The following is a 27,961-nucleotide window of genomic DNA, read 5'->3' on the forward strand; positions in this document are numbered from 1 at the left end:
TACATCCTTTGATGTTAAACTCCCAACTATGACCTTCTTTCAGCCACGACTCAGTGATGCCCACGTCATACTGACCAATCTCTCATTGTGCCACGAGTTTGTTCACCTTATTCTGAATGCTATGTGCATTTAAATACAACACTTTCAGTCCTGCATTCTTCACCCTTATGAATTTTGCCTCTGTAGTACAACTCAACTCTTTGCTCTGTCTGCAGTTGTACCAAATCATTGGCTTATTTTTCCTTACATTCATATTACATATTACATCATCTACTTGTAAACCTGCTGGCTCACCCTCAGCTCTATCATACTGATTTCCATCCCTCTGCCATATTAGTTTAAGCCACTTCCAACAGCTCTAGCAAACTTGCCCTCAAGGATATTGGTCCCCCTCAGATTCAAGTGCAACCTGTCCCTTTTGTACAGGTCATACCTGCCCCAGAAGAGGTCCCAATCATCCAGAAATCTGAATTCCTGCCCCCTGCTCCAATTCTTCAGCCACGCACTTATCTGCCACCTCATTCTATTCCTATCCTCACTGTAATACAGGCAGCAATCCCGAGATTACTACCCTTGAGGTCCTTCTTCTCAGCTTCCTTCCTGACTCCCTGTATTTTGTTTTCAGGACCTCCTCCCTTTTTCTTCATCTGTGGTTGGTGTCAAAATGCACTCCTTATAACACAGCACTGGAATTGATCTCTGGACTCTGGAACGCCCCAAGTTGTAATAGCGTCACACTAACCGCTATGCTACCCTGGTGCCCATTTATAGCTCACCCCTATTTGTCCTTGGGAAGGTGGTGATGAGATGTGTTTTTGAAGTGCTTGAATCCTTTTGGTAAAGACACTCCCAAAGTGTAAGGGAGAAGTGAGCTCCATGATGGAGGTCAAGAGACAATGAAAGGTGTTTGCATGTGCTTAAAGCCTTTATCCTTTTTGATGACAGAGACTACAGGTTCAGTTCCATCATTAGTGCAACAAGAGGATGGTTTTTGGATGAAACATTAAGATGGTTGGGTGAGTGCAATAGACCGCAGGGCACAAGTGAACATTTGCCTGACCAGCACCACCAAAATTGAGTTCCTTTTAATCTATGCAACTTGCAAGAAAACTGATGTACCTGTTTCTGTTACTACTACAGCCACTCCGGGAATCAAATTGATTGAAAAATATTAACAGGATTTCCTAGGTAATAAAAGCATATCATCAGAAGAAACACTATATTTTGACAGCAGAGCATCTTAAACAAATTTTCCCATGTAGGATTTCCTATGTTCTCAAAGCAAATCACCAGAAGAAAATCCTACCTTGACAGAGGAACATTTTTAGGTATTTTTCCCATGTGGGGAACATTTCCTGATTAACAGGTCGAGCATGCTCTGCCAAAACCCCAGGCAATTCCTTAGCCATCTTTAGCTCAGAGGGTTCCTGCACAACAAATCAAAGACAAACATTAGCATTTTACATATAAAGATATGAACTTTAAAATGGGAAGAGTCAACAGTCACACGGGTCACAGAAGCAAAGGTGAAAACTATTCGTTTATTTGCACTAAATTAACTTCTACCTCTGAATTAAGACCCACACAACTGATGTCACCTGCCCCCATCCACAATTAGAATTATATCCACAAATGTAGAATTATACTTCTTCTTGTATTTTTCATGTGGTTTAACCTTACTACGCTTGCTTGTATTTTTATGTAATCACCTATATACATGTACAGTACTGTGCAAAAGTCTTAGGCACATATATGTAGCTAGGGTGCCCAAGACTTTTGCATAGTACTGTGGTCATTTTATGTATTGTACTACAATGCTGCCGCAAAAAAACACAAATGTTATGACATATATGAGTGATGATTCTGATATGGGTCTCTACTGTGGATTGAGAGTGGGAAGGGGGCAGGGAGAGGGGGAGCACCAGAGAGACATTCTGTATTCATCAATAAACCAACTGTGTTTAATCAAATGACCTTGCCTGGTGTCTCAGGGCTGGGTTTGTCTGCATCTGCCCCACCCACCGCCCCAACACTCCTTCTCTGCCACCTGTCCCACACCCCTCCTGCAGCACTCCACCCTCGCCCGACTCAACATCCTTTGCTTGCACCAGATTTATAACTTGCTCTCCGCTCCACATTGGCAAATAGAGTACTGTGCAAAGTCTTAGGCGTCCTAGCTATAAATACATGCCTGAGACTTTTGAACTGTACCGTAATTCGATGAATTTACCAGTTATTATGGTACAATTGCTTCTGTATTTTTCTACAAGCATCTTAGTTTTCTGTAGCAGATGCCACACCACTTGAATGTGGGTATTTTACAAGCTCATTGTTATCGCTGGATAGATTGTTATCTCTGGTCTGGGTATGAGATGAGCATGACAGCTTTTTCCTTTGTCTTGTTTGGCTTGTCTTTCTTGTTCATTTTGCATTTTGTAACACATGACAAAACAGCCATGAGCAACAAGTCTAATGCCTCATTCTTGACTTCTGAAGAGTCTTTGGATCACAAAAGATCTTGTCTCGCATTATCAGGAACAGGGATCATAGTCAATATTTCAGTCCCAGCCAAAGATTTCACAGCCATAACTAATATTGTACAGTTGTTAACTAAAGTATAGATTTGGTCAGTACCATACCGTGTGGTGGATTTGGCCACCGAGCCCTCAAGAAAATTACTGCTGGCTTTTAATTGTGTCCTACGGTTTAGATTTTTTTTGTAATTTATTATTACAGTTGTGGCATGCTGCTTTCTATTGACTGCACCTGCTGAGTGTGTGATGGTGGCAATGGAAGTAATTGAACATTCATTCATACAAAGAATTTAAGCGTATCATCTTAGCTGATGCTTCATTTCAGTGGTGCCTGAGTTCTTGAACTGTTGAGTACGACACTACTTGGAGTAGATCTTAAATCAAACTCAGTTAAAGTAGGTACCTATTACCATATATGTTGAGACTCAGTTTCTTGCAGGCATTTCAAAGTAAATTTATTATCAAACAACATACATGTCACAGGATACAACCCTAAGATTCATTTTCTTGTAGGCATACACATGAAATCCAAGAAACACAACAGAATTATTGAAAGACCGCACCCAGCAGGATGAGCAAACAACCAATGTGCAAAAGACAATAAACAGTATAAATACAAAAGATAAAATAATAATAAATAAGCAATAAGTGTCGAGAACATGAGACGAAGAGTCCTTGAAAGTGAGTCCATAGGTTGTGGGAACAGTTCAGTGATTGGTTGAGTGAAGATATCTCCTTTGGTTAAAGAGCCTGAAAGTTGACAGGCAATAACTGTTTCTGAACCAGACTTTCCTGTACCTTGTTCCTGATGGCAGCAGAGAGAAAAGTACATGGCCTGGATGATAGGAGGCTGATGCTTTTGGTAGTGCTCTTTGTAGATGTGTTCAATTGTGGGCAGGGAAATCATTTGACATGCTGGTGGTTTAATGTAATTTATGGAACAATCTGAAGAGTGGGTTTACCCCAGAATCTTGTACAAGGTGCTTCCCCTATCCTTTATCATGTGAAACAGGGAGAATTGCTACTCATTATTCCTTCAACAGTTTGTGGGATGTTGCTATGTGCAAAATGGTTGATGCATCTTTGTTCATGCATAGACCTGCTCATAGACCTTGGTGTTTACAACCAGAAACTCCTCGAGCTTAATCCTTTTGTGGCGTTGATCTTCATTATCTGTTTTAAACTCTTGTAGCAAATATCATAAGAGCGAAAATGTAAACACAAAGTGGGAAAGGATTAGGAACAGGAAGTCATAGTTTAGAAAAAGGGGTAGGAGATTAACTGTACATAGATTAAAGGCCAATTATAAGCAGTTTCTAGCCTGTGAGTGTAAATATCCTCACTACTACAATCATTCCCACTTGTTCACCATTCTCCTGGCCAGTTGTGCATTCCCCCACCTCACCTTTGGCAACAGCAGCTTCAGTCCCCGAGGAGCCACTTTCCTGAAAATTCCTTTCACAGTCCCTTGCACCTCCCTTCCATTATCTTCCCTGAGTATCCTAACTTGCCTCAAGTGCCATTCACCCATCATTTTGTGCCTTCTTATCCTCATTTTGAAATTCTCATCCTTTTGTTCAGATTTCTCTGAGGCAGGGGTTCCTAACCTTTTTATGCTATGGACCAATACCATTAAGCAAGGGACCTATGGACCCCAGGTTGGGGGCCCCTGCTCTAAGGCCTTTCATCTCCCCTACTTGGAACATTGCCTGGCATTCTGAGATCTCTGCATTCCTCACTTCTTCACACTGAAGTTTCTTCCTCATCTTTAAATTTGGTCTTTAGATCAACCTTTGTGACCAAGCTTTTGGTCAGTACTCTATATTAATAGCTTGCTTTCTTTGGAACATCTTACTAAGTAATGCATGCTAAGTAAATGCTTACCAATGGTACTGCATTATTTAATATAATGGTGCTTTTGCTAGATAGGGTTAGATAGCATTTGCTGTAGAGAAACAGACCATTCAGCCTAACCAGCCCACACTAGTGCACCTGTTCCATTGTAACTATCAGCAGGACACTCTCTTCCTTATATGCATGTCCAGTTTCCTGTGAAATATATCCACATTATTGTCATGTATGAAAGGGCTAATAGTGCTGTTAGTTTGTCCAGCTATATTAAATTTATTAGATAGATAGATAGATACTTTATTCATCCCCATGGGGAAATTCAACATTTTTTCCAATGTCCCATTCTAATTAGACATTCTAAAAAGAAATGAACGATGCCTTGGTAGCATAGCGGTTAGCATGGCACTGTCCAGAGTTCAATTCCAGTGTCCCCTGTAGGATTGTCACTGTACATCCTTCCCATGGAATGTGTGGATTTTTCCCAGGTCCATTGATTTCCTCCCACGGTCCATTGACGTACCACATAGGTTAATTAGTCATTGTAAATTGTCCTGTGATTAGATTAAATTGGGGTTGTCCGGCAGTGCTGTTTAAAAGGCCAGAAGGAACTACTCTGCACTGTATCTAAAAAAAAATTATAAAGACAAGAGATTCTGTAGATGCTGTCAATCCAGAGCAATGCACATAAAATGCTGTGTGTCTAGCATTTTGTGTGTGTTAATCGTGGCAAATGGATTCTAACATAAGCAAATGCATTATGCCAGTGAGAAATGCCATGAGAATCACTGTCTGTGGGACCTGTATCCAAGTGAGTCAATGTCTTTGCATCTGTCACTCAGTGAGAGTCACTGTCTTGCACAATGAGCCCAAGAGTCTGGGATGCCCAATCCTGGTGAGAGTTAGTGTCTTTGGGAATGTGGTTCAGGAAGAGTGTTTCCTTTCCAAGGTCACAGAGAGATGGTAATCTTCCCTGCACAATGCAACAGATCTTTGTGAAAGTCTCTCTGGCGTCAGCAGTACTCAGGAGGGAGCAGTAGATTCCATAAAGGGAATGGCAAGTTAGGGCAGGGAATCTGATCTACAAATTGTAGCTGTAGGGCCAATAATATAGATGGAGCAGAGAGAATAGCAGTGGATGTTGGTGTGTGTTTGTGTACGTATTATGCAATATGAAAAGAGAAAGAGAGTTCAAAAGTTTCAGTAACTATTATGTGTTAAAGTTATCTGGATAATATAGAGGCTGTACTACATTTTAAAACTGCACTTTTGATTCCAGAATCTAAATTAACGATTTTTAAAGATTAGCTTTATTTGTCATACGTCCATCAAAACATACAGTGAAATGTATCATTTGTGTCACCGACTAACACAGTCTGAAGATGTGCTGCTGAGGGCAGTCTACAAGTGTTGCCATGCTTCCTATGCCAACATAACATGACCACAATTTACTAACCCTAACTTGAATGTCTTTGGAAATGTGGGAGGAAACCGGACCACCCACAGGAAACCCACACAGTCATAGTGAGATTGTACATGTCCTTACAGACAGTGACGGGAATTGAACCTCGATCGCTGATCACTGGTGCTATAATAGCAGTACAATAACAGCTACACTACTGTGTTGCATTAGTGCTTATTTTAAATTCTGAACATTAGTGGCCCCAACAGTGATCCTTGTGGTAACCTCTACTGACTTTTCCTCCACTGCATTTAGCTGCCTTTTGTTCCTAATCTCTGTTTTCTGTCTTGAAGTCAGCTAGCAATCCATTCTGACACATTCGTTGACCTTATTCATTGGTTTATTATGAGATATCTTATAAAAGTCATTTCAAAAAATTTAGATGAATTGCAGCAACTGAATTGGCATTATCTGTTAATGTCTCACAAAATTTAATGAGCCTGGTCAAATAAAATTTCCTCTTTTGGAATCCATATTTACTATTATATTTTTCATTACTAGATATTGCAGAAATTCTCCTCTTTAGTAGGGGATCTATGGTTTTCCTGCCACCATTGTTGATATTGGTTTACAGCTGCTTGGAAATGTTCCTTTTCCATTCTTGAGTATAGGTATTACATTCACCATTTTACAGTCTTCTGGCAATATACAGTGCCTATGAAAAGTATTTACCACCCCCCCCCCCAACCCCTTGGAAGTGTTCATGTTTTATTGTTTTACAACTTGAATCACAATGGATTTAATTTGGCTTTTTTGACACTGATCAGCAGAAAAAGGCTGTGTCAAAGTGAAAACAAATCTCTACAAAATGATCTAAATTAATTACAAATATAAAACACAAAATAATTGATTGCATGAATATTCACCACCTTCAAGTCAGTATTTAGAAGGTGCATCTTTAGCAACAATTACAGCCTTGAGTCTGTGTGGATAGGTCTCTATCAGCTTTGCACATCTAGACACTGCATTTTTTTCCCATTCTTCTTTACAAAACTGCTCAAGCTCTGTCAGATTGCATGGGGATCGGAAGTGAACAACCCTTTTCAAATCCAGCCACAAATTCTCAATTGGATTGAGATCTGGACTCTGACTTGGCCACTCCAGGACATTAACTTTGTTGTTTTTAAACCATTCATGTGTACCTTTGGCTTTATGTTAGGGGTCATTGTCTTGCTGGAAAACAAATCTTCTCCCGAGTCGCAGTTCTCTAACAGACTGCATCAGGTTTTCCTCTAGGATTTCCCTGTATCATATTACATTCATTTTACCCTTTACCTTCACAAACCTTCCAGGACCTGCTGTAGTGAAGCATCCCCACAGCATGATGCAGTTACCACCATGCTTCACAGTAGGGATGGTGCATTTTTGTTGATGAGTGGTGCTTGGCTTACACCAAACTAAGCATTTAGACTGATGGCCAAAAGACTCAATTTTTATTCCAGCTGACTTCAGAGTCTCCTACATGCCTTCTGGCAAACTCTAGCCAAGATTTCATGTGAGTTATTTTAACAGTGGCATTCTCTTTACCACTCTCCCATAAAGCTGTGACTGGTGAAGTATCCAGACAACAGTTATTGTATGCGCAGTCTCTTCCACCTCAGCCACCCTCAGACTTGTCATAGGTCTTTTGGTGGCCTCCCTCACTAGTCACCTTCTTGCATGACCTACTTAGTTTTTGAGGATGTCCTACTCCAGGCAGATTTACAGCTGTGCCATATTCATTCCATCTATTGATGATTGACTTAACTGTAGTCCAAGGGATATTCAGTGACTTGGAAATTTTCTTGTATCCATCTCCCGACTTGTGCTTTTCAAAAACTTTTCACAAAGTTGCTTGAAGTGTTCTTTTGCCTTCATGGTGTAGTTTTTGCCAGGATACTGACTCACCAGCAGTTGGACCTTCCAGATACAGGTGTATTTTTACAATTAACTGAAACACTTGACAGCACACAGGTCTCCAAAAACAGATTTCTATTTAACTCATTATGTGACTTCTGAAACCAATTGGCTGCACCAGTGATGATTTGGTGTGTCATATTAAAGGGTGGGGGTGTACCTCATTCTAATAAACCTTAAATATACATAAGTAGTAAAACTTCTACCTCACTTTCTCACAGATTCTTTTAAAATGTGTGGATGTAACCCATCAGGACCAGGCGTTTACTCATTTTTTTGGTTTTGTTACACTAAGTTTGAATTAAAATATCCTTGTTTTTCTATTTATCAGATAGATGATACATGGAATTATCTTGTCTGTTCCTTATAGGCCCCATTCCCATCTGAACTATAACTTTCCTTTCCGAATGATGCAACTGTAAACTATTTTACTAACTTCCTTGATAATTTAATGTCATAATTCTTTCTAATTAGACCAGAATCATAAAAATATGCTTTATAATCAATTGTGTCTTTTTTGGTCAATAAAAGAGCTAACCAACCTAAGCCCTTCTTTTAGTGCCAAGGGTGTAGCCCTGCAGCTTATCACTCTTATCAGTATCCAAGTACTGTTGAAATGTAATGAGATTGGACAATGACTGCTCTAGGGCAAGGAGTTGTATTAGGGTTGTTATTGAGAAGCTTGAGAAACACACAGAGACCTTGTAAAGGCAATAGAAGTGAATCTCCTCAATAATCACCCTCCTATATGTCCCATCTATGGGAAGAGTTTGCTGTTCCCACATTGGCCTCATGAGCCACCTCAGAGCACACAGAACCAGAGTGAAAACAAGTCACCTTTGATTTTGAAGGACTTCCGAAGAAAACATAATGAGAGTGTCTACCTCTGTCACCCTTTCAGGCTGTAAGGTCCAGACTACTGCAATCTGCTGTGTGATAATGTTCTGCCTCATCTCCTCTCCACACCTACCAATTGCTTTAAATTCCTTCCTCTTGGTTTTTAATTCATGTGCAAAGAAAAACATATCCCTCCTGTTTACTTGATCTAAGCCTTTTATAATGTCATATATCACAATAAGTCTTACGCTCAGCCTCCTCCATTTCAAAGAACTCTAACGTATTTTATTTTATTGAGATAAAGCGCAGAATAGGCCCTTCCGAACCACGCCGCCCAACAATCCCCGAATTTTTAATCCTAGCCTAATCACAATCCAATTTACAATGACCAACTAACCTACCAGCCCATAGGTCTTTGGACTGTGGGAGGAAACCAGAGCACCCGGAGGAAACACACATGGTCACAGGGAGAACGTACAAACTCTTTATAGGTAGTGGTGGGAATTGAACCTGCGTCACCTGTACCGTAAAGAGTTATGCTAACCACTACGCTACCGTGCCACCCCAATCTTCTGTCATAGCTATAATTATTCTGTCCTGCAACACCTTCGTAAATCTCATCAAAACCCTTTCTGGTGGAATCACATAGTTCTTGTATTGGTCACTGTGCTATGCTTGTTCCTGTTACTTTTCCTGAACACAAGAGATTCTTCAAATGCCTGAAATCCAGATTGAATCGTCCTGAGGAAAGGTCTTGGCTTGAAACATAGTTTCTTTATTCCTTTCTATAGATGCTGCCTGACCTGTTGAGTTCCTCCAGAAATTTGTGTGTGTTATTTTTCTTTGCCCCTTTATGTAATTCCATTAAGGTATGGAGTCATACTGTACAGATATAGGTCTTTCAGCTTACCGTGTCCATGATGTTAGTTATTATTATCTGTATCAATCCCATTTACTCATATTTGGTCCATAGCCAAATATGCTATCTCAAACTGCTGATCTCCTTGTGTTTTCACATGCTTCTACACTGAAGATACTAAATACATTCAAGTTGTTAAAGACTTTGCATTCTATATTACATTATAAATAATGCACCATTATAAATATTATTTTGTACTACAATATTACACTCAATGGCAAGTTCGTTTGATACAGAAGCAGAAGCCAGTGTGGTCTTCAGCTGCTGTAACCCATCCACCTCAAGATTCGACACACATGTTCAGAGATGTTCTTCTGCACACCACTGTTGTAATGTGTGGTTATCTCAGTTACAGTTGCCTCCCTGTCAGCTTGAACCAGTGCTGCCATTTTCCTCTGACATCTCTCTTTAACAAAACAATTTTGCTCACAGAAATGCTGCTCACCGGATTTTTGTTTTGTACTTTGCATCATTCTCCATAAACTCTAGAGTCCGTTGTGTGTGAAAATCCCAGGAGATCAAATCACCCCGTCTGACACCAACAATCATTCCATGGTCAAAGTCACTTAGATCACATTTTTTCCCCGTTCTGATGCTTGCTCTAAACAACAACTGAAACTCTTAACCATGTCTGCATGCTTTAATGCATTGAGTTTCAGTCACATGATTGGCTGATTAGGTATTTGAATTAATGAGCAGATGTACATGTGTACCTAATAAACTGACCACTGAGTATATATCAGAATCAGGTTTATTATCACCAGCATGTGACGTGAAATTTACTAACTCAAAATATTACTGTAATGAAGCTTTTGCTGGGAACAGATGGGTTTTAAATACAGAGCTCAAAACCCAGTATTGGAAACCAGCGAAGGAAATCCTCAGGTTTCTGGCAGATAATTGCACAATAAATTTAAATATCAAAACAAAAATCTTTGTGTATTTTATTTGAGTTATGTGAGCTGGTTTTCATATGAACGAGTGGCCCATTATGGCCCAATACAGTATAACCACAATTGTCAGGTTTTATTACTTTTCTTTCTTAGTTACACATCTTTTTGCTTTTCCATTCTCTTACTTGAGTTGTTTCCAATCATTAACAAAGTGAATTATTGGTAGTCTGCTCACTGTTTCCCAACAATGCTTCTAAAAGATCTTTTGGATGCTCTGCAGATGGAGACATGAATGCATTGATCAAATAAATTCAAAGTTCAAAGTAAATTTATTATCAAAGTACGTACAGTATATGTCACCATATGCTACCCTGAGATTAATTTTCTTGCAGACATTCACAAGAAAACAAAGAAATACAATAGAATCAGTGAAAAATTACACACACAGACTGACAAACAATCAATGTGCAAAAGGAGACAGACTGCGCAAATAAATAAAATAAATAATACTGACAACTTGAGCTGTAGCGTCCCTGAAAGCGAGTCTATAGGATGTGGAATCAGTTCAGAGTTGAGATGAGTGAAGTTATCCATGCCAGTTCAGGAGCCTGAAGTTGGTAGGGCAATACATGCTTCCGAACCTGGTGTGTGGGACCTAAGGTGGTGGCAAGAAAAGAGCATGGAACTTGATGGTGATCCTCTTCACGGCAGTAGAGCAGGTCATGGACAAACGAGTCAGAATGGGAATGGGAGTGGGTGGTTTGAATTGAAATGGGTAGCTACTGAGAGAATCTACCTTTTGTAGTGGAAAGAGCAAAGGTGTTCAACAAGGTGGTCCCCCAATTTGCATTGGGTCTCACCTCCTGCTACGATGAGGCCAAAGTCAGGCTGAGGAGCAACACCTCATATTCTGTCTGGATAGCTTCCAACCTGATGGCATGAACATTGATTCCTCTAAGTTTAAGTAATTTCTCTCCCCTCAGTCCTCCTCTCTTCTTCCATTCCTCACTCTGGTTCCCCACTTCCTCCTCCTTCTCTCTCCTCCACTGTCCTCTCCTACTAGATTCAATCTTCTTCAGCCCTTTACCTCTTCTACCTAGCACCTCCCAGCTTCCCACTTCATTCCCCCCCAACCACTCATCTGACCCCTCACCTGGTTTCACCAATTACCTGCCAGCTTATACTCTACCATTTTCCCCCACACCTTCTTAATCTGGTTTCTTCCCCTTTCTTTCCAGTTCTGAAGAAGAGTCTTGACCTGAAACATTGACAGTCCAATTCCCTCCATAGCTGCTGCCTGACCTGCTGAGTTTCTCCAGCATTTTGTGTGTGTTGCTCTAGATATCCAGCACCTGCAGAATCCCTTGTATTTGTGGTTATAGAAAAAACAATATGACCTATTGGATAAACACATATTCTCTCACTTTGTGCCAATTCTATTGAAAGGTTGTTGATTTGAAGTACAAAGCTTGTTTCACTATCTCTACTGAAGCTACTCACCCTGCAGAGTACATCCAGCACTTTTGTGTTCTGTTGCTGTCACTGAGGTGAGATTGTTTTGAGGCTAATACCGTTTTGCAGATTAAGGATTTTTACTTAAAAGCAGATTCAGTCCTAAATAAAATTTAGGCTCTGAATAAATTTATCAGTTTCCTTTACTTCTGCCTCATTAAATAGGATATTAAAATATATACCAATAATTCAAGGCTCTTTAAATATTACTAATCATCTTATTTTAAGGCCATTCAGGAACAGTTCAGCGGTAAATTGAAGAACTATACAAACCTGTGCTCAGTGACCACTTTATCAGTGGCACCAGTACACCTGCACATTAATGCATATATCTAATTAGCCAATCATGTGCCAGAAACTCAATGCATAAAAGCATGAAGACATGGTGAAATCAGAATGTGGAAGAAATGTGATCTAAGTGCCTTTGACCGTGGAATAATTGTTGGTGCCAGATGGTGTGGTTTGACTACCTCAGAAACTGCTCATCTTCTGGGATTTTCAAGCACAACAGTCTCTAGAGTTTACAGCTCTGTGGGTGAAAATGCCTTGTTAATAGAGGTCAGAGGAGAATGGCCAGACTGGTTCAAACTGACAGGAAGGTGACAATAATTCAAATAACCATGTGTTACAACAGTGGTGTGCAGAAGAGCAGCTCTGAACACACAACACGATGAACCTTGAAGCAGACAGGCTACAGCAGCAGAAGACCACAAACATACACTCAGTGGCTACTTTATTAGGCAAAGAAGGTACTGAATAAAGTGGCCACTGAGTGTAACTTTGTGCTTTATGCAGGTCAGATATAATGAGAGTTGTACTCCTGTCCCACACTACAAAGGCCATGCCACCTGTCACTGGACAGGAAGGTCCAACCTTCATAACTGTGTGTAAAGATGTTGCGGCAGTCATAGAATTTTGTTCACTCTTGCACAATTTTGTCACACAATTGTTTACGTTAGAAGTGGAAGTACCAGTAATTCAGAATGCACATTTTAAGCATTTGTGCGAGAAAAGTGGCAATCATAAATTTCTACCCTGTAGTTTTAAATTACCATTTTAAGTTACTAGCAACTGGAATTATAGCATTGCTCAGGTTTAATACAATTTAAATGAGATCTTTAATGCTTTATTTCTTTTAAATTCTCTGAATTAAAAAAGCAGCACACTGCATAAATGACATACATTTACCTATTTGGATCCCTGCCCGGACTGAAATCCTTTACATTCCCTTTTATTCCCCGATCTCCTGAGGTGCTGACTATCTTTTATGTTCCACAGGAGCCAACTGACAGAAGTGTGCTGGCTAGAGTGAATTCACATTATCTGGTCTGTTAGCCCGGGTCTCCAGATTATTCACAAGTAGTGTAATCACACCATAATGTCCTTTGTATAAAATCAGCTATCAAACTGCCTTGGAATAGGAGAGGGCCATTCAGTCCTTTGAATCTGTTCCACCACTCAATTTAAACATGATTGATCTGTATCCTAACATTATCCATCCGTTTTGGCCCTGTATCACTTAATACCATTGCCTAATGAAAAGCTATCAATCTCAGTTTAAAAATTTTAAATTGACTTCCAGGCACAACAAGGAGAGTGACCCAGACTTCTACCATTCTATAAAATAAGATGTAATTCCAAATATCCATATAAACAGGAATGGCTAATATGAAAGGGCATAATTTGGAGAAAAGTATAAAGGGGATGTCAGGGGTAGTGTTTTTTTTACACAGAGTATGGAATGCTCTGTCAGAAGTGGTGGTAGAGGTAGATACATTTGGGGTCATTTAAGAAACACTTAGATTAGGACATGGATGAAAGAAAATAGAGGACTATATGTGAGGAAGAGGTTAGATTGATTTTAGAGTAAGTGAAAAGGTTGGCACAACATTGTGGCCGTGGGACCATAACTTGTGCTGTATTATTCTATGTTCTATATTCTAAACAGCCAAGTTCTAAATACAATGTTATATTGTCAAGCTCAGGACAGCCCTATCACAGGAGGTTGTTCATTTACAGTTACCTTAGCAATCAAATTCTCTATCTGAAACGTAACTGGTCCATCCTCATAATTACTGGGGGCTATAAGAGTAGGTCAGATGATGAGTGGTGCAACACACTCCTCACAAATTTTCACCATCGACAAATCATCTCAGGTACAGTACATGTAATGAGATGCTCTCTGTTAGCCAGGTTGAATGGAGCTTCAACAACACTCATGAACTCGACACCATCCAGGAAAAAGCAGACCACTGGATTGACTGATGCACCAAGGATACTTTGACAGCACCTCTCAAACGCACAATTTCCACTACCAAGAAGGACTAGGCAGCAGACTACCATCGCACCCGCTTTTCTTTCTAAGGTACATCAAATCCCAAATTGGAAATACACTGTCAAAACATACACAAAATGCTGGAGAAACTCAACAGACCAGGCAGCATCTATGGAGAGAAATAAACAGTGATGTTTCGAGCCAAGGTCCTTCATCAGGACGGTTTATGTCTTGGTCCAAAACGTCGACTGCTTATTGTTTTCCATAGCTGTTGTCTGTCCTGCTGTGTTCCTCAAGTATTTTTTGTGTGTTGTTACTCTGGATTTCCAGCATCTGAAGAATTTATTGTGCCTTTTGTTCCTTATTACCACCAGGTTTAAATCCTGGTATTCCCTACCAACATTAATGGAATACCTAACCTGAAGGACTGCAGCAATTCAACAAGGTGGTTCTTCATCATGTCCTCAAGGACAGTTCGGGGCAGGTCTTGCCAAGGTAAATGAACAATAATCAATTCCTAATTTAACCTCAAATCAGCTATTAGTCATCTACACTCCTGGGGAACCTAAATGCAATCTGTATAGCTTGTCCTCAATTTAATCCAACTCCAAATGTTGATCTTAAATGGTTACAGTTGGATAACTGTTGTATGACTCTGCTCTCTACTGTTGAGTGGCTTTTAAGTGTTGAATTTTAAATATTACTTCATACTGCCAAACTTTGGAACTAGTTACAGTTTGAATTACATTCATTTGCGGTGAAATCAAATTCCAATGCTAACACTCAGAGGCCCCTTTCCCTAAGTTGGTGGTTGAGATCCCACTACCTCAGAAGCAGTGGTGGTGGTGGTGGTGGGGGGGTGCTTTTCCTGATGTCATAACTCAGGTCGAATGCCACATGACCATTCACCCCATGTGGAGTGTTTTCGGGGCTGGATAATGTGCCATATTTCTTCACAATTGACTGATCTTCTTAACGAAAAAATGCAGTGAATTTAGCATTGGTTCTGCGATTTAATATGTTACTTAATCACCTCACCTCCCCTATCCATCTACTGCCTTTTTATTTTATTTCTACGCAAATGCTGTTCAGTATCCAAAATGTAAAATGTATATTTTAAAAATTGAGGAAAGTTCAATTATCATTGTTTTTATCTCTTAGAGCAGAAGTACATATTGCACAATCCCCTTGCAAAAGGACTCACTATGTTAGCATATTACTATACAAATGCCTCATTTTTTGTTTTTCACTGTTAATGGAAAATGTTTTGTAAAATATTTGTTGCGTCTATTGAACCCATCTGAGACAATTTCCTCTTATATCTAATGACCCATCACACTTATGTGAAATGCAATTCGATGTGGCTTCAGCATGCATTAAGTGGAATTGAGAGCAGCATACATACTCTGTGTCCACATGGTATTATCTGCTCACTCTACCTTGAGAGGCTGCGTCGCTCATTATCCAGACTTCAACCCGAGTTCCACAGAAAGACTTAGGCCTGTTTAAAACTGAAGAGCCTTTTTTTCTTTTATAAAATAATAGGGACACATATGTTATGCCGGAACACACAAGCAGAAAACAACTGCTTTAAATGCCTGGCATAGGATCCCAGAAGCTCTTCCATCTTGCACTCTTCTGTTCAGCTACATTTTCTTTTCTTAAATACCACATGGGGTCCACTTTCTTCTTTTCTTTGGATTAATTACCCTTCTTCAAGCTGAGACCAATTACTCCCAATAATTAAAGTATGCACATGTAGATTTACAAGAGGGTAAACAAAAAATAGCTCCATTTCTGAATACAGTATTTATAATATTTTTTCTGCTATTCTCCTCCCCTTCTCCTGTGAGGTTAAGGTTCCATGGTCACTTGCTGCCCTCTGGAATTTGTCCCAAGTGGCTGTTCTCCATGGCTGATGTTGGTGAGTGTCAGTAGGTAGCCGACCATGAAGGACGTCACAGTCAAGTGCATTCTTTTCTCTGTCTACATTCGCGCATCTATACTTGTCAGCAGAGGTCACCGACAAGTGGTGTGATTTGGCTGCATTTTCTCCCTCCCTAACCCAGAGATGCTGGATACAATTGGGGTCCTGACCAAGATCAGCTAAGATGAACTGGTAATCATATCCAAGACCTCCTGGTATGAGTGGCTCAATCGTTATCAAGGAATTTTTAAAATATATATAATACCCAAGTGCATTTCAAACAGCACAAACTGTCATCTAAATTTGCCATATTAACAGGTTTATGAGGTGCAATTAATTAGGCACTATCATAGTGAAAAATCTTGAACATTTCCTACACAGCTCTCTAATAAACCTGTCATTGTGATATAAGACAAAAATTAAATAAAAAAACATGTCAGTTCATTTTCGGTAGCATACATTACAAAATACTGTTTCAGCTTTCTGGTCACATATTCCAATTAGTTTGCACTGTAAACTTCTATCAGTTTAGGAATGAATAAATAGCTTCCCCTCATTATCTTCCTTGATCTACAAACAATGTTTTGTTCCTGTATTTAGGGGCAGCACATTACTCTACGTTGCTGCAACTCTAACACATTTCAATGTCCCTGAAAACTTTAACTCCTTTAGTTATGTATCTTAATACACCCCAAGAATGGATTTCATTTCCTAATACCTTATACGAAGTAACATACAAAATGCTGGAGGAACTCAGCAGGTCAGGTAGTACCTGTGCAGGGAAAGGGGCAGTCAACATTTTGGGCTGTGTTCCTTCTTCTCTGCTGGAAAGGAAGGGGGAAGAAGCCAGAATAAAATGGGACGGGGGATGAAGTACAAAATGGTAGATGACAGGTGAGGGAGAAGATGAATGGGTTGGGGGAGTGGGTCAAAGTGAGAAGCTAGGAGGAGTAGGTGGAAGAGGTAAAGGGCTGAACATTAAGAAGGAAAACCAGAGAGAAGTGATGGGCAGATGAGGAGATAGTTATCTCCCTCTTTCTTCCATGGTCCAATGTCCTTTCCTATCAAATTCCTTCTTCTGCAGCCCTTTATCTCCTCCCCCCTTCCTTTCAAGTCCTGATGAAAGGACTCGGCTCAAAATGTCGACTGTTTATTCCCCTCCGTAGATGCTACCTGACTTGCTGAGCTCCTCCAGCATTTTGTGTGTGTTGTCCAAGATTTCCAGCATCTGCAGAATCCCTAGTGCTTATAGTGGTTATATTAACTGGACAGTAATCCACAGTCCTGTGCAGAAGCTGTGGTGTTATGAAGTGAAAATCCCTTTCAACAGATGGTAAATTTAAATTCAGTTGCTCAAAGCAAGAAAGAAAGAGGGGAGTTATCCAGGATAAGCCAGTGAAGAGGGGGAAGGAGTGGAGTGAGAGCTGGCTGGTGATAGGCAAATCCAAATGAGAGGGGAAAGATAGGCTCCATATTTCCAGCATCTAGTGATGTCATATGAAGTACCTTGGGACATTTTTACTGCTTAAAACTTGATATTTTTGAAGTTAAATAAGGTTTTCTATTCCCACTATCTTAGTACATTCATTTCCAAATGTTCCAAACCAGAGTTATAAGTGTTCACCTCTTCCATACTCTTTAATTTAGCTTTGTAACTGCTTTGAAACATCTTGAGTTTAAATGCTACTAATACAAGCAGAACTTATGAGTGTGACAATTAGCATTTTCATGCCAAAGTTTAACAAAGTAGTCCCACAAATTTCCAACTTAACTGCTGAAAAAGGGAGGCAATGCTTCCAGATCCTGGTTAGTTCAGTTGAGGACTCATTGGGCACTTCAGAAAAGGCAAGATAGGGAACACACAACAGTCCTCATGGAGGGATCAGAAACAGAAAGAGTGAGCAATTTCAAGTTCCTGCGTATCAATATCTCTGAGGATCTAACCTGGATCCAGCATATCGATGCAGCTACAAAGAAGGCACAACAGCGGTGATATTTCATTAGGAGTTTGAGGAGATTTGGTATGTCACCTAAAACACTTGCAAATTTTTACAGATATCACATGAAGAGCATTCTAACTGGCTGCATCACCATCTGGAATGTGGGTGGGGGGGCACTGCACAGGATGGAGGTAAGCTGCAGAGAGTTGTAAAATTAGACAGCTCCATCATGGGCATTAGCCTCCATAGTATCCAGTTATCTTCAAGGAGCGATACCTCAGAAAGACAGCATCCATGATTAAGGACCCCATTCACCCAGGACATGTCCTCTTCTCATTGCTACCATCAGAAAGGAGGTACAGAAGCCTGAAGGCACACACTCAATCTTTCAGAAACAGCTTCTTCGCCTCTGCCATTCGATTTCTGAATGGACATTGAACCCTTGAACACTACCTCACTACTTCTTTAAATTTCTATTTTGCACTTTGTATTTTATTTAGAAATAAAAATATATATATTTACTACAATTTGCAGTTTTCTCTATTATTATGTATTGCATTATACTGCTGCCACAAAGTTAATAAATTCCACGACATATGCTGGTGATGTTAAACCTGATTCTGATAACATATACAAAAACTGTGCAAAGGCAGTATTACATAGAAGAGCTGGTTTATAAGGCAATTCACCAAGGTAAATGTCTTGTATAGTATAACCAGCAGGGCACTGCAATTAAACACTGCCTAGAAAAGTAAGGGTTGAGGAAAAGTTACATTAAATTCCTGGAATTAGGTAAAAGATGATGGATAAAGAATTATTCTGGGCTGTGCATTTCTTCGTGCTTTGGAAAGCAGTGGAATGTCTCATATTACAAAGAAAAGCCAGATGAGAAGGCTGTGTGGTAACTGTGATAGAAAAATAAAAGTGAATTCTGAAAACTACAAGCTAGAAATACACCCCAAGTGTTTCTCCCCAACAAGCTAAGCCATCAATAATGTTTTTTCTCTCTCTCCCTAACACGCACACCAGTTTCAATCAAAACAGCTTTCAACTGACCTGATCACAGGCGTTTGCATCTGATACTTTAAATCAGTTGATAGGAGGTGCCTTGGAACAACCCAAGGATGAATTTTCCATCTGTTTTTTCTTAAACACTGCAGCAGAGAATTGGGTGTACAATAATGATTTGCAAGAAAATCCACCATGGAGAATGGTAAGCAAATCTTTTAAGCAGAGTTATATCAAATTAAATGTGTTTAATTGTTTAAGTGTGTCTGTGTTTATTTTAGATTTAATATTCTATACTGTATTTTTAATTTTAATACTTCCTGAGTGTTTTGAATAGGGTGGGTGTCACCGGCTGTTGAGGCCTTTCTGGGAGCACAGCTGGTCAAGTGCTCTGGGAGGTCCTACACTAGATGAAACAGCGTGATCCTTGATCCAAGCGATAAGATACATTATAAATACATGGAAATCCAGATTATCATGCGGAGGTTACAGTCAGGAAGTTGCAATGACTACTGCATTGTAAAGAGCCATGTTTATATAAACTTGATGTAAATACATGAGAAAATGCAGAAAATATTGAAATATGCTATCATCTGAAAAGGAAAAGTAATTTTGTGCATGACTCTTCAATGGAACTGCCATACAGAGTTGACAAAAACCCAAAAATATCATCTGGCCAGTGTCTAAAAAGTTACCTTGTGAGCATTTCTTTTACAAACAGACCACCTTACTGGTTCATCGCAGTCTGCAGAAGCACTGTTGTTCTTACTCAACATGGATATTTATGGGAATTGTTCCATACGGTTTTACGATATGCCTCTCTACTACGGTATTCACATTGTGCGATGAAAAGCAGTGCTCTGCCAGCAAATGTTATCATCTGCAACCCCTGTCAGCTTAGCTTTCGAACATTTAGATATAGATGTGGAATAAGATCCATTTATTTTTTTTACTGTTCTTTTCTTAATACAGCATATTTTAGAACATTCCACCCTGCAGGGAAGGACCCCTATTGTTCCACCATATTGAAGTGAGTGCTTGATGATATTTTATGGGATAGGCTTACAAGATCAGACCTGATTACACATCTGAAGATGCAGAGGCTTTTTAAAAAAAAGTCAAAGCACAAAATACATTAAAAAAAATCTCTGAAATAACAACAGATAATCTAAACTCTCACGGTTGTTGAAAATAAAAACAAAATCCGAAAGCTACATTGTACACCAAAATTGTGAAATGTTGTTGTATCATTGTGGCATTTTGGTCAGATCGTGGCACCAATGGCTGATGTGCTGAAATTCTCACCGTGATGGTCAGAGGACCTGATGATGGTGTACAGGTATTGCAACACTTAATAAAGAGTGAGGGTGTGAGTGAGTGAGTGTGTGTGTGTGTGTGTGTGTGTGTGTGTGTGTGTGTGTGTGTGTGTGTGTGTGTGTGTGTGTGTGTGTGTGTGTGTGTGTGTGTTTGTGTTTTTAATCTGATAGTGCAGCAGTTAAGATGCTCATTCCACATTATTGTAGGTTGGTGCCTCAGGGGCTTGTCTGATAATTGAATTCACCAGGGAAACAGATGATCAATTTTATCAGCTCTCAGCTTGGCTGCTTGGTGGGGCACCCTGTGGAGACACAGAGACCTGGGGGGATAAGTTGTGGGGATGGTGGGGGGGGGGGGGGTGTTGGAATGGTGAGGGGGTTATATCTGAAAGAATACTAATACTGGATTTCTTACAATGCAACAGACATGCCTCCTTCTGGCTCATTGTGGTATATACAGTGCAAAGGTCTGTATATCCCTTCTTTGGTGCTGTGTTTCTGTTAGATGGTTATACCTGTAGGCAGCCTTCAATCTAATGCCTATCTCTATCATGCACCATCATCTGGAAAAGTGGTCTCTTCTGCACTGAGTAGTGCAAGCGCCTGGACGTCAGCTGGATCTATCCACAGCTTGGCAGGCAATGTCTCCCCCTGCACTTTTCACCATAATCACTAGGCTGGAAACCCAGAGTAACACACTCATAATGCTGGAGGAACTCAGCAGATCAGGCAGCATCTATGGAAAGGAATAAAGAGCCGACATTTCAGACCAAGACCCTTCATGAGGACTGAAAATGAAGGGGAAAACTTTCTACTCCAATGCATTCTTAAAACGATTTCTTTTTTGCAGTGCCACTGAAAATTCCAACTGCATCTTTGAAGTGCATGTGCATGCTTTTCCTTAGAGGTCATACTTTATTCCCTCAGGTGACTAAAGGTATAAATGTGACTTGAAAGCAATATAGTGTGACAGAAGTCAGAATTAAGTTTAATATCGTTGGCATATGTTGTGAAATTTGCTGTTTTGCAGCAGCAGTACAGTGCAATACATAACAAAATACTGTCAATTACAATAATATAAAATATTGAATTAAATAAGTACTGTAGTGCAAAAAGAGAGTAAAATAGTGAGGTAGCGTTCATGGGCTGGTTAATTTGCTGTTCCGAATTCTGACGGTGGAGGACTGTTCCTAAAATATTGAGTGCATGCCCTCTGGCTCCTGTACGTCCTCTCTGATGGTGCCAGCGGGAAGAGAAATGTCCTGACTATTTCAAGAGTGCCAAGAAATGCACCTGTACTATCTGTATATTGGGTATAATGAGTATTTCCACTCATTATATGCAAATTAAAGTAAGTGAAGAAAAGGGATCTTGGGAGGTCAGAAATTTGGCTAGCAAGCTTCATTCATTACTGATATCACACATAAATAGGGGAAAAGATGCTCCAAAAGATAGATACTCATCAAGGGTATGCAACCCATTTCAGCTCATCCATCTTGAAACAGTGATTGTTGGCATCTAATGCAGTGACACAGGATCCATTCTCAACTTCAGACCAAAATGCTCTAGTTTTGTTTTCCCTCCCCAGTCTTTGCATAGATCTCATTTTTGTTTTAAACACAGGGATCAGTTACTCTACAAAAGATGCTTGACCTCACTGTTTCCCTTCTCTTTGGAAATATTCTGACACACACAGGCTATATATTAGGTAACTATTTAGCTTTGCAAATGTTCCCTGACAGATAATGAGTTTTAGGTATACTGCAAGACATAATGAAATAACAGGTAAATACTAAAATGAGACTAAAGCCAACCAAGTACAATATACAAGGCTGGAAGATAAATATGCACTGCTTTATAATTAGTCTTATCTAGAACAGACACATTTCTCCCTTATAAACAAAAACAGAAAATCTAGCCAACACTCAGCAGGTCAGGCAGTATCTGTGGAAGGGGAGAACAGCCCTTCTTTCAGTTCTAAGAGCCAAGAATCCAAGACCTACACTCAGCGGCCACTTTATTAGGTACACCTGCTTGTTAATGCAAATATCCAATCAGCCAATCACGTGGCAGTAACTCAGTTCATTAAACCTCTGATATGATCAAGAGGTTCAGTTGTTGTTGATACCAAACATCAGAATAGGGGAAGAAATGTGATCTAAGTGACTTTGAATGTGGAATGATTGGTGGTACCAGATGGGGTGGTTTGACTATCTCAGAAACTGCAGATCTCCTGCGATTTTCATGTACAACAGTCTCTACAGTTTATAGAGAATGGTGCGAAAAACAAAATACATCCAGTGAGCAGCAGTTCTATAGGCAAAAATGCCTTGTTAATGAGAGTGGTCAGAGGAGAATGGTCAGACTGGTTCAAACTGACAGGAAGGTGTCAGTAACTCAAATGTGTCACAACAGTGGTCTGCAGAAGAGCATCCCTGAACACACAACATGGTGAACCTTGAAGTGAATGGGCTACAGCAGTAGAAGACCATCAACATACACTCAGAGGCCACTTTATTAGTTACAGGAGGTACCGACTAAAGTGCCAATGAGTTTACATTTTTTTTGTAAAAAAAAGTCAAGCATCTGTGTTTTTTTTTTGTTGGCTTATATTTCCATCCTAACATTTTTTTAGTTTTAATCAGTGTGGGTAATTCTGTAATCATGTATGTGCCAGAGCATAAAGCTACAAAGATAAGGCTACAATATTAACCTGAAAATAAAAACAGAATTCCAGATATTATACTCTTTTCAGCCTCTGTATGTTCAGTGATAAAATCTCCAAGAAATATTTACTTTCTCACATTTACCTTTAGTTAAGCTATCATTCCAAAACCTATTATTTCATTCAAATTATTGATTAGAAATCAGACTTCATATGTTGCTTTTTAGATGAGCTTTAAGAGAACAACATAATTTGCTTGGGGAGTCTCAAATTACAGAAGTATGTGGTCTTAAAATTTCAAGCTCAAATGGATTTTTCCCCAATTTATCATTTTCACTCCTTTTTTTATTAATATATCTATCCATATTTGTCTCATAGAATTCCTTGCAGCAAAAAAATCTTCTGTGGTTATTTTTATGTCCTGTATGTCTGGTCGCCTAGTGTTGTCTCTTTGACTATTTCTCTCAGGTTGTATCCGGGTTCCACAAATGTGTTTTTAATAAAGTGTATACACTATTTCCATGTTGTCAATAAATATAGTTAAGAATTGTGATTAAACAAGTTAAGCCGGCAGAATTTTAATTGCAATGAAATGGCGCAGTAAAATTAAGTATGAAAAGCAAGCAAACATGTGGACATTTTATTCAGTCTCTATCAACATTGCTCATCATACAGACCTTGCATTTATTTATATTTGTGGGAGTTTCATCAATAAATGGTAGTGGATTTGGCCCAGTAGGTAACAGGTAAAGCCCTCCCAACTATATGAAACATAGTCATTGGAAAGAAGCATCTATTGTCAAGGATCCTTATCACCCAGGACATACTCTTTACTCGCTGCTGCCATCAGGCAGAAGGTACAAGTGCCTCAGGACCCACACCACCTGGTTCAAGGACAGTTACTATCCCTCACCGATCAGGTTCTTGAAAAAAATTGAATAATTACATTCATCTACAAACCCCATTTCCAGAAAAGTTGGGATATTTTCCAAAATGCAATAAAAACAAAAATCTGTGATATGTTAATTCACATGAACCTTTATTTAACTGACAAAAGTACAAAGAAAAGATTTTCAATAGTTTTACTGACCAACTTAATTGTATTTTGTAAATATACACAAATTTAGAATTTGATGGCTGCAACACACTCAACAAAAGTTGGGACAGAGTTAAAATAAGATTGAAAAGTGCACAGAATATTCAAGTAACACCGGTTTGGAAGACTCCACATTAAGCAGGCTAATTGGTAGCAGGTGAGGTATCATGACTGGGTGTAAAAGTAGCGTCCATCAAAGGCTCAGTCTTTGCAAGCAAGGATGGGTTGTGGCTCACCCCTTTGTGCCAAAATTCGTGAGAGAATTGTTAGTCAGTTCAAAAGGAACATTTCCCAACACAAGATTGCAGAGAATTTAGGTCTTTCAACATCTACAGTACATAAAATTGTGAAAAGATTCAGAGAATTCAGAGACATCTCAGTGCATAAAGGGCAAGGTCAGAAACCACTGTTGAATGTGTGTGATCTTCGAGCCCTCAGGTGGCACTGCCTAAGAAATCGTCATGCTACTGTGACAATTATAGCCACCTGGGCTCGGGAGTACTTTGGAAAACCATTGTCACTTAACACAGTCCGTCGCTGCATCCAGAAATGCAACTTGAAACTGTATTACGCAAGGAGGAAGCCATACATCAACTCTATGCAGAAATGGCGGCGAGTTCTCTGGGCCCGAGCTCATCTCAGATGAACCGAAAGACTGTGGAACCGTGTGCTGTGGTCAGATGAGTCCACATTTCAGCTAGTTTTCGGAAAAAACGGTTGTCGAGTTCTCCGTGCCAAAGATGAAAATGACCATCCTGATTGTTATCAGCGAAAGGTGCAAAAGCCAGCATCTGTGATGGTATGGGGGTGCATCAGTGCCCACGGCATGGGTGAGTTGCATGTATGTGAAGGTACCATTGACTCTGAGGCGTATATTAGGATTTTAGAAAGACATATGTTGCCATCAAGGCGACAACTCTTCCCGGGACGTCCATGCTTATTTCAGCAGGACAATGCCAGACCACATTCTGCACAGGCTACAGCAGCGTGGCTTTGTAGACACAGAGTGCGTGTGCTTGACTGGCCTGCTGCCAGTCCAGATCTATCTCCTATTGAAAATGTATGGCGCATCATGAAGAGGAGAATCAGACAACGGAGACCACCGACTGTTGAGCAGCTGACGTCTTATATCAAACAAGAATGGACAAAATTTCCAATTGTAAATCTACTACAATTAGTATCCTCAGTTCCAAAATGATTAAAAAGTGTTATTAAAAGGAAAGGTGATGTAACACAATGGTAAACATGCCTCTGTCCCAACTTTCGTTGAGTGTGTTGTAGCCATCAAATTCTAAATTTGTGTATATTTACAAAATACAATTAAGTTGGTCAGTAAAACTATTGAAAATCTTTTCTTTGTACTTTTGTCAGTTAAATAAAGGTTCACGTGAATTAACATATCACAGATTTTTGTTTTTATTGCATTTTGAAAGATATCCCAACTTTTCTGGAAATGGGGTTTGTAATTTTGGTGTTCCCACAACCAATGATCTCACTTCAAGGATTCTTTATCTTGTTATTTCATGCTCTCATTATTTATTGCTATTTACTTATAGTTGGATTTATGGTTTTTTGTCTTCTATGCTCTATCTCCTTCATTGATTCTGTTTACAGTTACTATTCTATAGATTTGAAGAGTATGCCCATAGGAAAAAGAATCTCAGGGTTGTGTGTGGTGACATGCACGTACTCTGATAATAAATTTTACTTTGAACTTGAACCTTGATCGTTAAAGCTTGAGCTTTGTCTGTACTGGTATTCCTGCCATTCAGGAGCACAAGTTTTCCGTAATGTAGTACTGTGTCCAGTTTTGCGTATTGCAAACATTTTAGTTACCCTGTTATTGGGAACATATTGTCAAGCTGGAGAGGGCATTTAGAGATTTAAAAGGATGCAACTTGAGAGGGAGAAGCAAAAGTCACATGCATCAGTATTGCAATGGAATAAAGGGGATTACAGAGGTATAAGTAAGAAGCTTGCCCAGATGGATTGGAGGACGATACTGGTGGGGATGACGACAGAGCAGAAATAGCTGGAGTTTAAGGGAATAGTTCACATGGCGCAGGATAGATATGTCCCACAGAGGAATACATTTTCAAATGGCAGGGGGAGGTAACTGTGGCTGACAAGGGAAGTTAAGGACTGCATAAAAGCCAAGAAAAGGGCATCTAATGTAGCAAAAATGAGTGGAAGGTTCGATGATTGGGAAGCTTTTAAAATCCAACAAAAGGCACCTAAAAAAGCTACAAGAAAGGAAAAGATGAAATACAAGGACATACTAGCCAATAATATAAAGCAGGATGCTAAAAGGTAGGGGAGAGTTGATATTGGACCACTGGAAAATGATACTGGTTAGGTATCAATGGAGGACAAAGAAATGGCAAATGAACTTACTAAGTACTTTGCTTCAGTCTTTACTGTAGAGGAATTTTACAAAGGAAAAAGTGCCAGGCAAACTAAAAGGCTTTAAGGTGGCTGTCACCTGGACCAGATAGACTACATCCCAAAGTCCTGAAGGAAGTTGCTGAATGGGCACATTGGTCATGATCTTTTGTAAATCACTTGATTCTGGCGTAGTCCTGGAGGACTGGAAAATTGCAAATGTCACTCCACTTTTTAAGAAAGGAGGAAGGCAAAAGAAAAGAAATTACAGGCTAGTTAGCCTAACCTCAGTGGTTGAGAAAGTGTTGGGAGTCCATTATTAAGGACGAGGCTTCAGGGTACTCAGAGACTAATGATAAAATAAGTCAGCATGGTTTCTGTAAAGGGAAATCTTGCCTGACAAATCTGTTAGAATTCTTTGAGGAAGTAACAAGTAGGGTGGACAAAGGAGAGGCAGTGGATGTCATTTACTTGGATTTTCAGAAGGCATTTGATAAGGTGCCACACATGAGGCTGCTTAACAAGATAAAATCCCACGGCATTACAGGAACGATACTGGCATGGATAGAGGAATGGCTGACAGCCAGGAGGTAATGAATGGGAATAAAGGGGGCCTTTTCTGGTTTGGTGCCACTGACTAGTGGTGTTCTTCAGGGGTCAGTATTGGGACCACTACTTTCACATTGTTTGTCAGTGATTTAGATAATGGAATTGATGGCATTGTGGCAAAGTTTGTGGATGATATGAAAATAAGCAGAGGCGGAGGTAGTGCTGAGGTAGCAATGCGATTGCAGCATGACTCAGATAAATTGGAAGAATGGACAGAGAAGTGGAAGATGGGATACAATGTTGGAAAATGTATGATAATGCATTTTGGTAAAAGGAACTATTATCTTTCTTCCTGTCCTTTTGATATAAAGTGTATCATTTGTTGTTCAAACTCCCAACTATGATCTTCTTTCAGCCACAACTCAGTGATGCCCACAACGTCATACCGACTAATCTCTAGTTGCGCCACAAGTTTGTCCACCTTATTCTGAATGCTATGTGCATTTAAATACAGCACCTTCAGTCCAGAATTCTTTGCCCTTATGAATTTTGCCTCTGAGGTACAACTTAACTCTGCTCTGTCTGCAGTTGTACTAAATCATTGGCTTGTACTTCCTTACATTCATATGGCTTATTACATCATCTACTTGTAAACCTGCTGGCTCATCCTCAGCTCCATCATACTAGTTCCCACCCTCCCCCTGCCACATTAGCTTAAACCACTCCCAAGAGCCGTAACAAACCTGCCCGCAAGGATATTGGTCCTCCTTGAATTCAAGTGGAACCCATCCTTTTTATGAGGTAGTAATGGGGGCAAAGAAATGGCAGATGAACTTAATGGGTACTTTGCATCAGTCTTCATTGTGGAAGACACTAACAGTGTGCCAGAGTTCTGAGTGTCA

The 27,961-nt window shown here is 39.8% G+C and overlaps 1 protein-coding gene across 1 annotated transcript in view; it reads right to left on the reverse strand.

Moving 5' to 3' along the window:
- The window catches only part of iqch (IQ motif containing H), a 187,947-nt gene that overhangs the window by 79,440 nt on the left and 80,546 nt on the right, over positions 1-27,961 (reverse strand). Inside the window, exon 15 of the mRNA XM_073032631.1 lies at positions 1,307-1,427. Within this exon, the coding sequence (XP_072888732.1) occupies positions 1,307-1,427 (121 nt within the window). The remainder of the gene's footprint in view (positions 1-1,306; positions 1,428-27,961) is intronic.

The sequence above is a fragment of the Hemitrygon akajei genome, chromosome 30 (assembly GCF_048418815.1).
Source record: "Hemitrygon akajei chromosome 30, sHemAka1.3, whole genome shotgun sequence".
NCBI lineage: Eukaryota > Metazoa > Chordata > Chondrichthyes > Myliobatiformes > Dasyatidae > Hemitrygon > Hemitrygon akajei.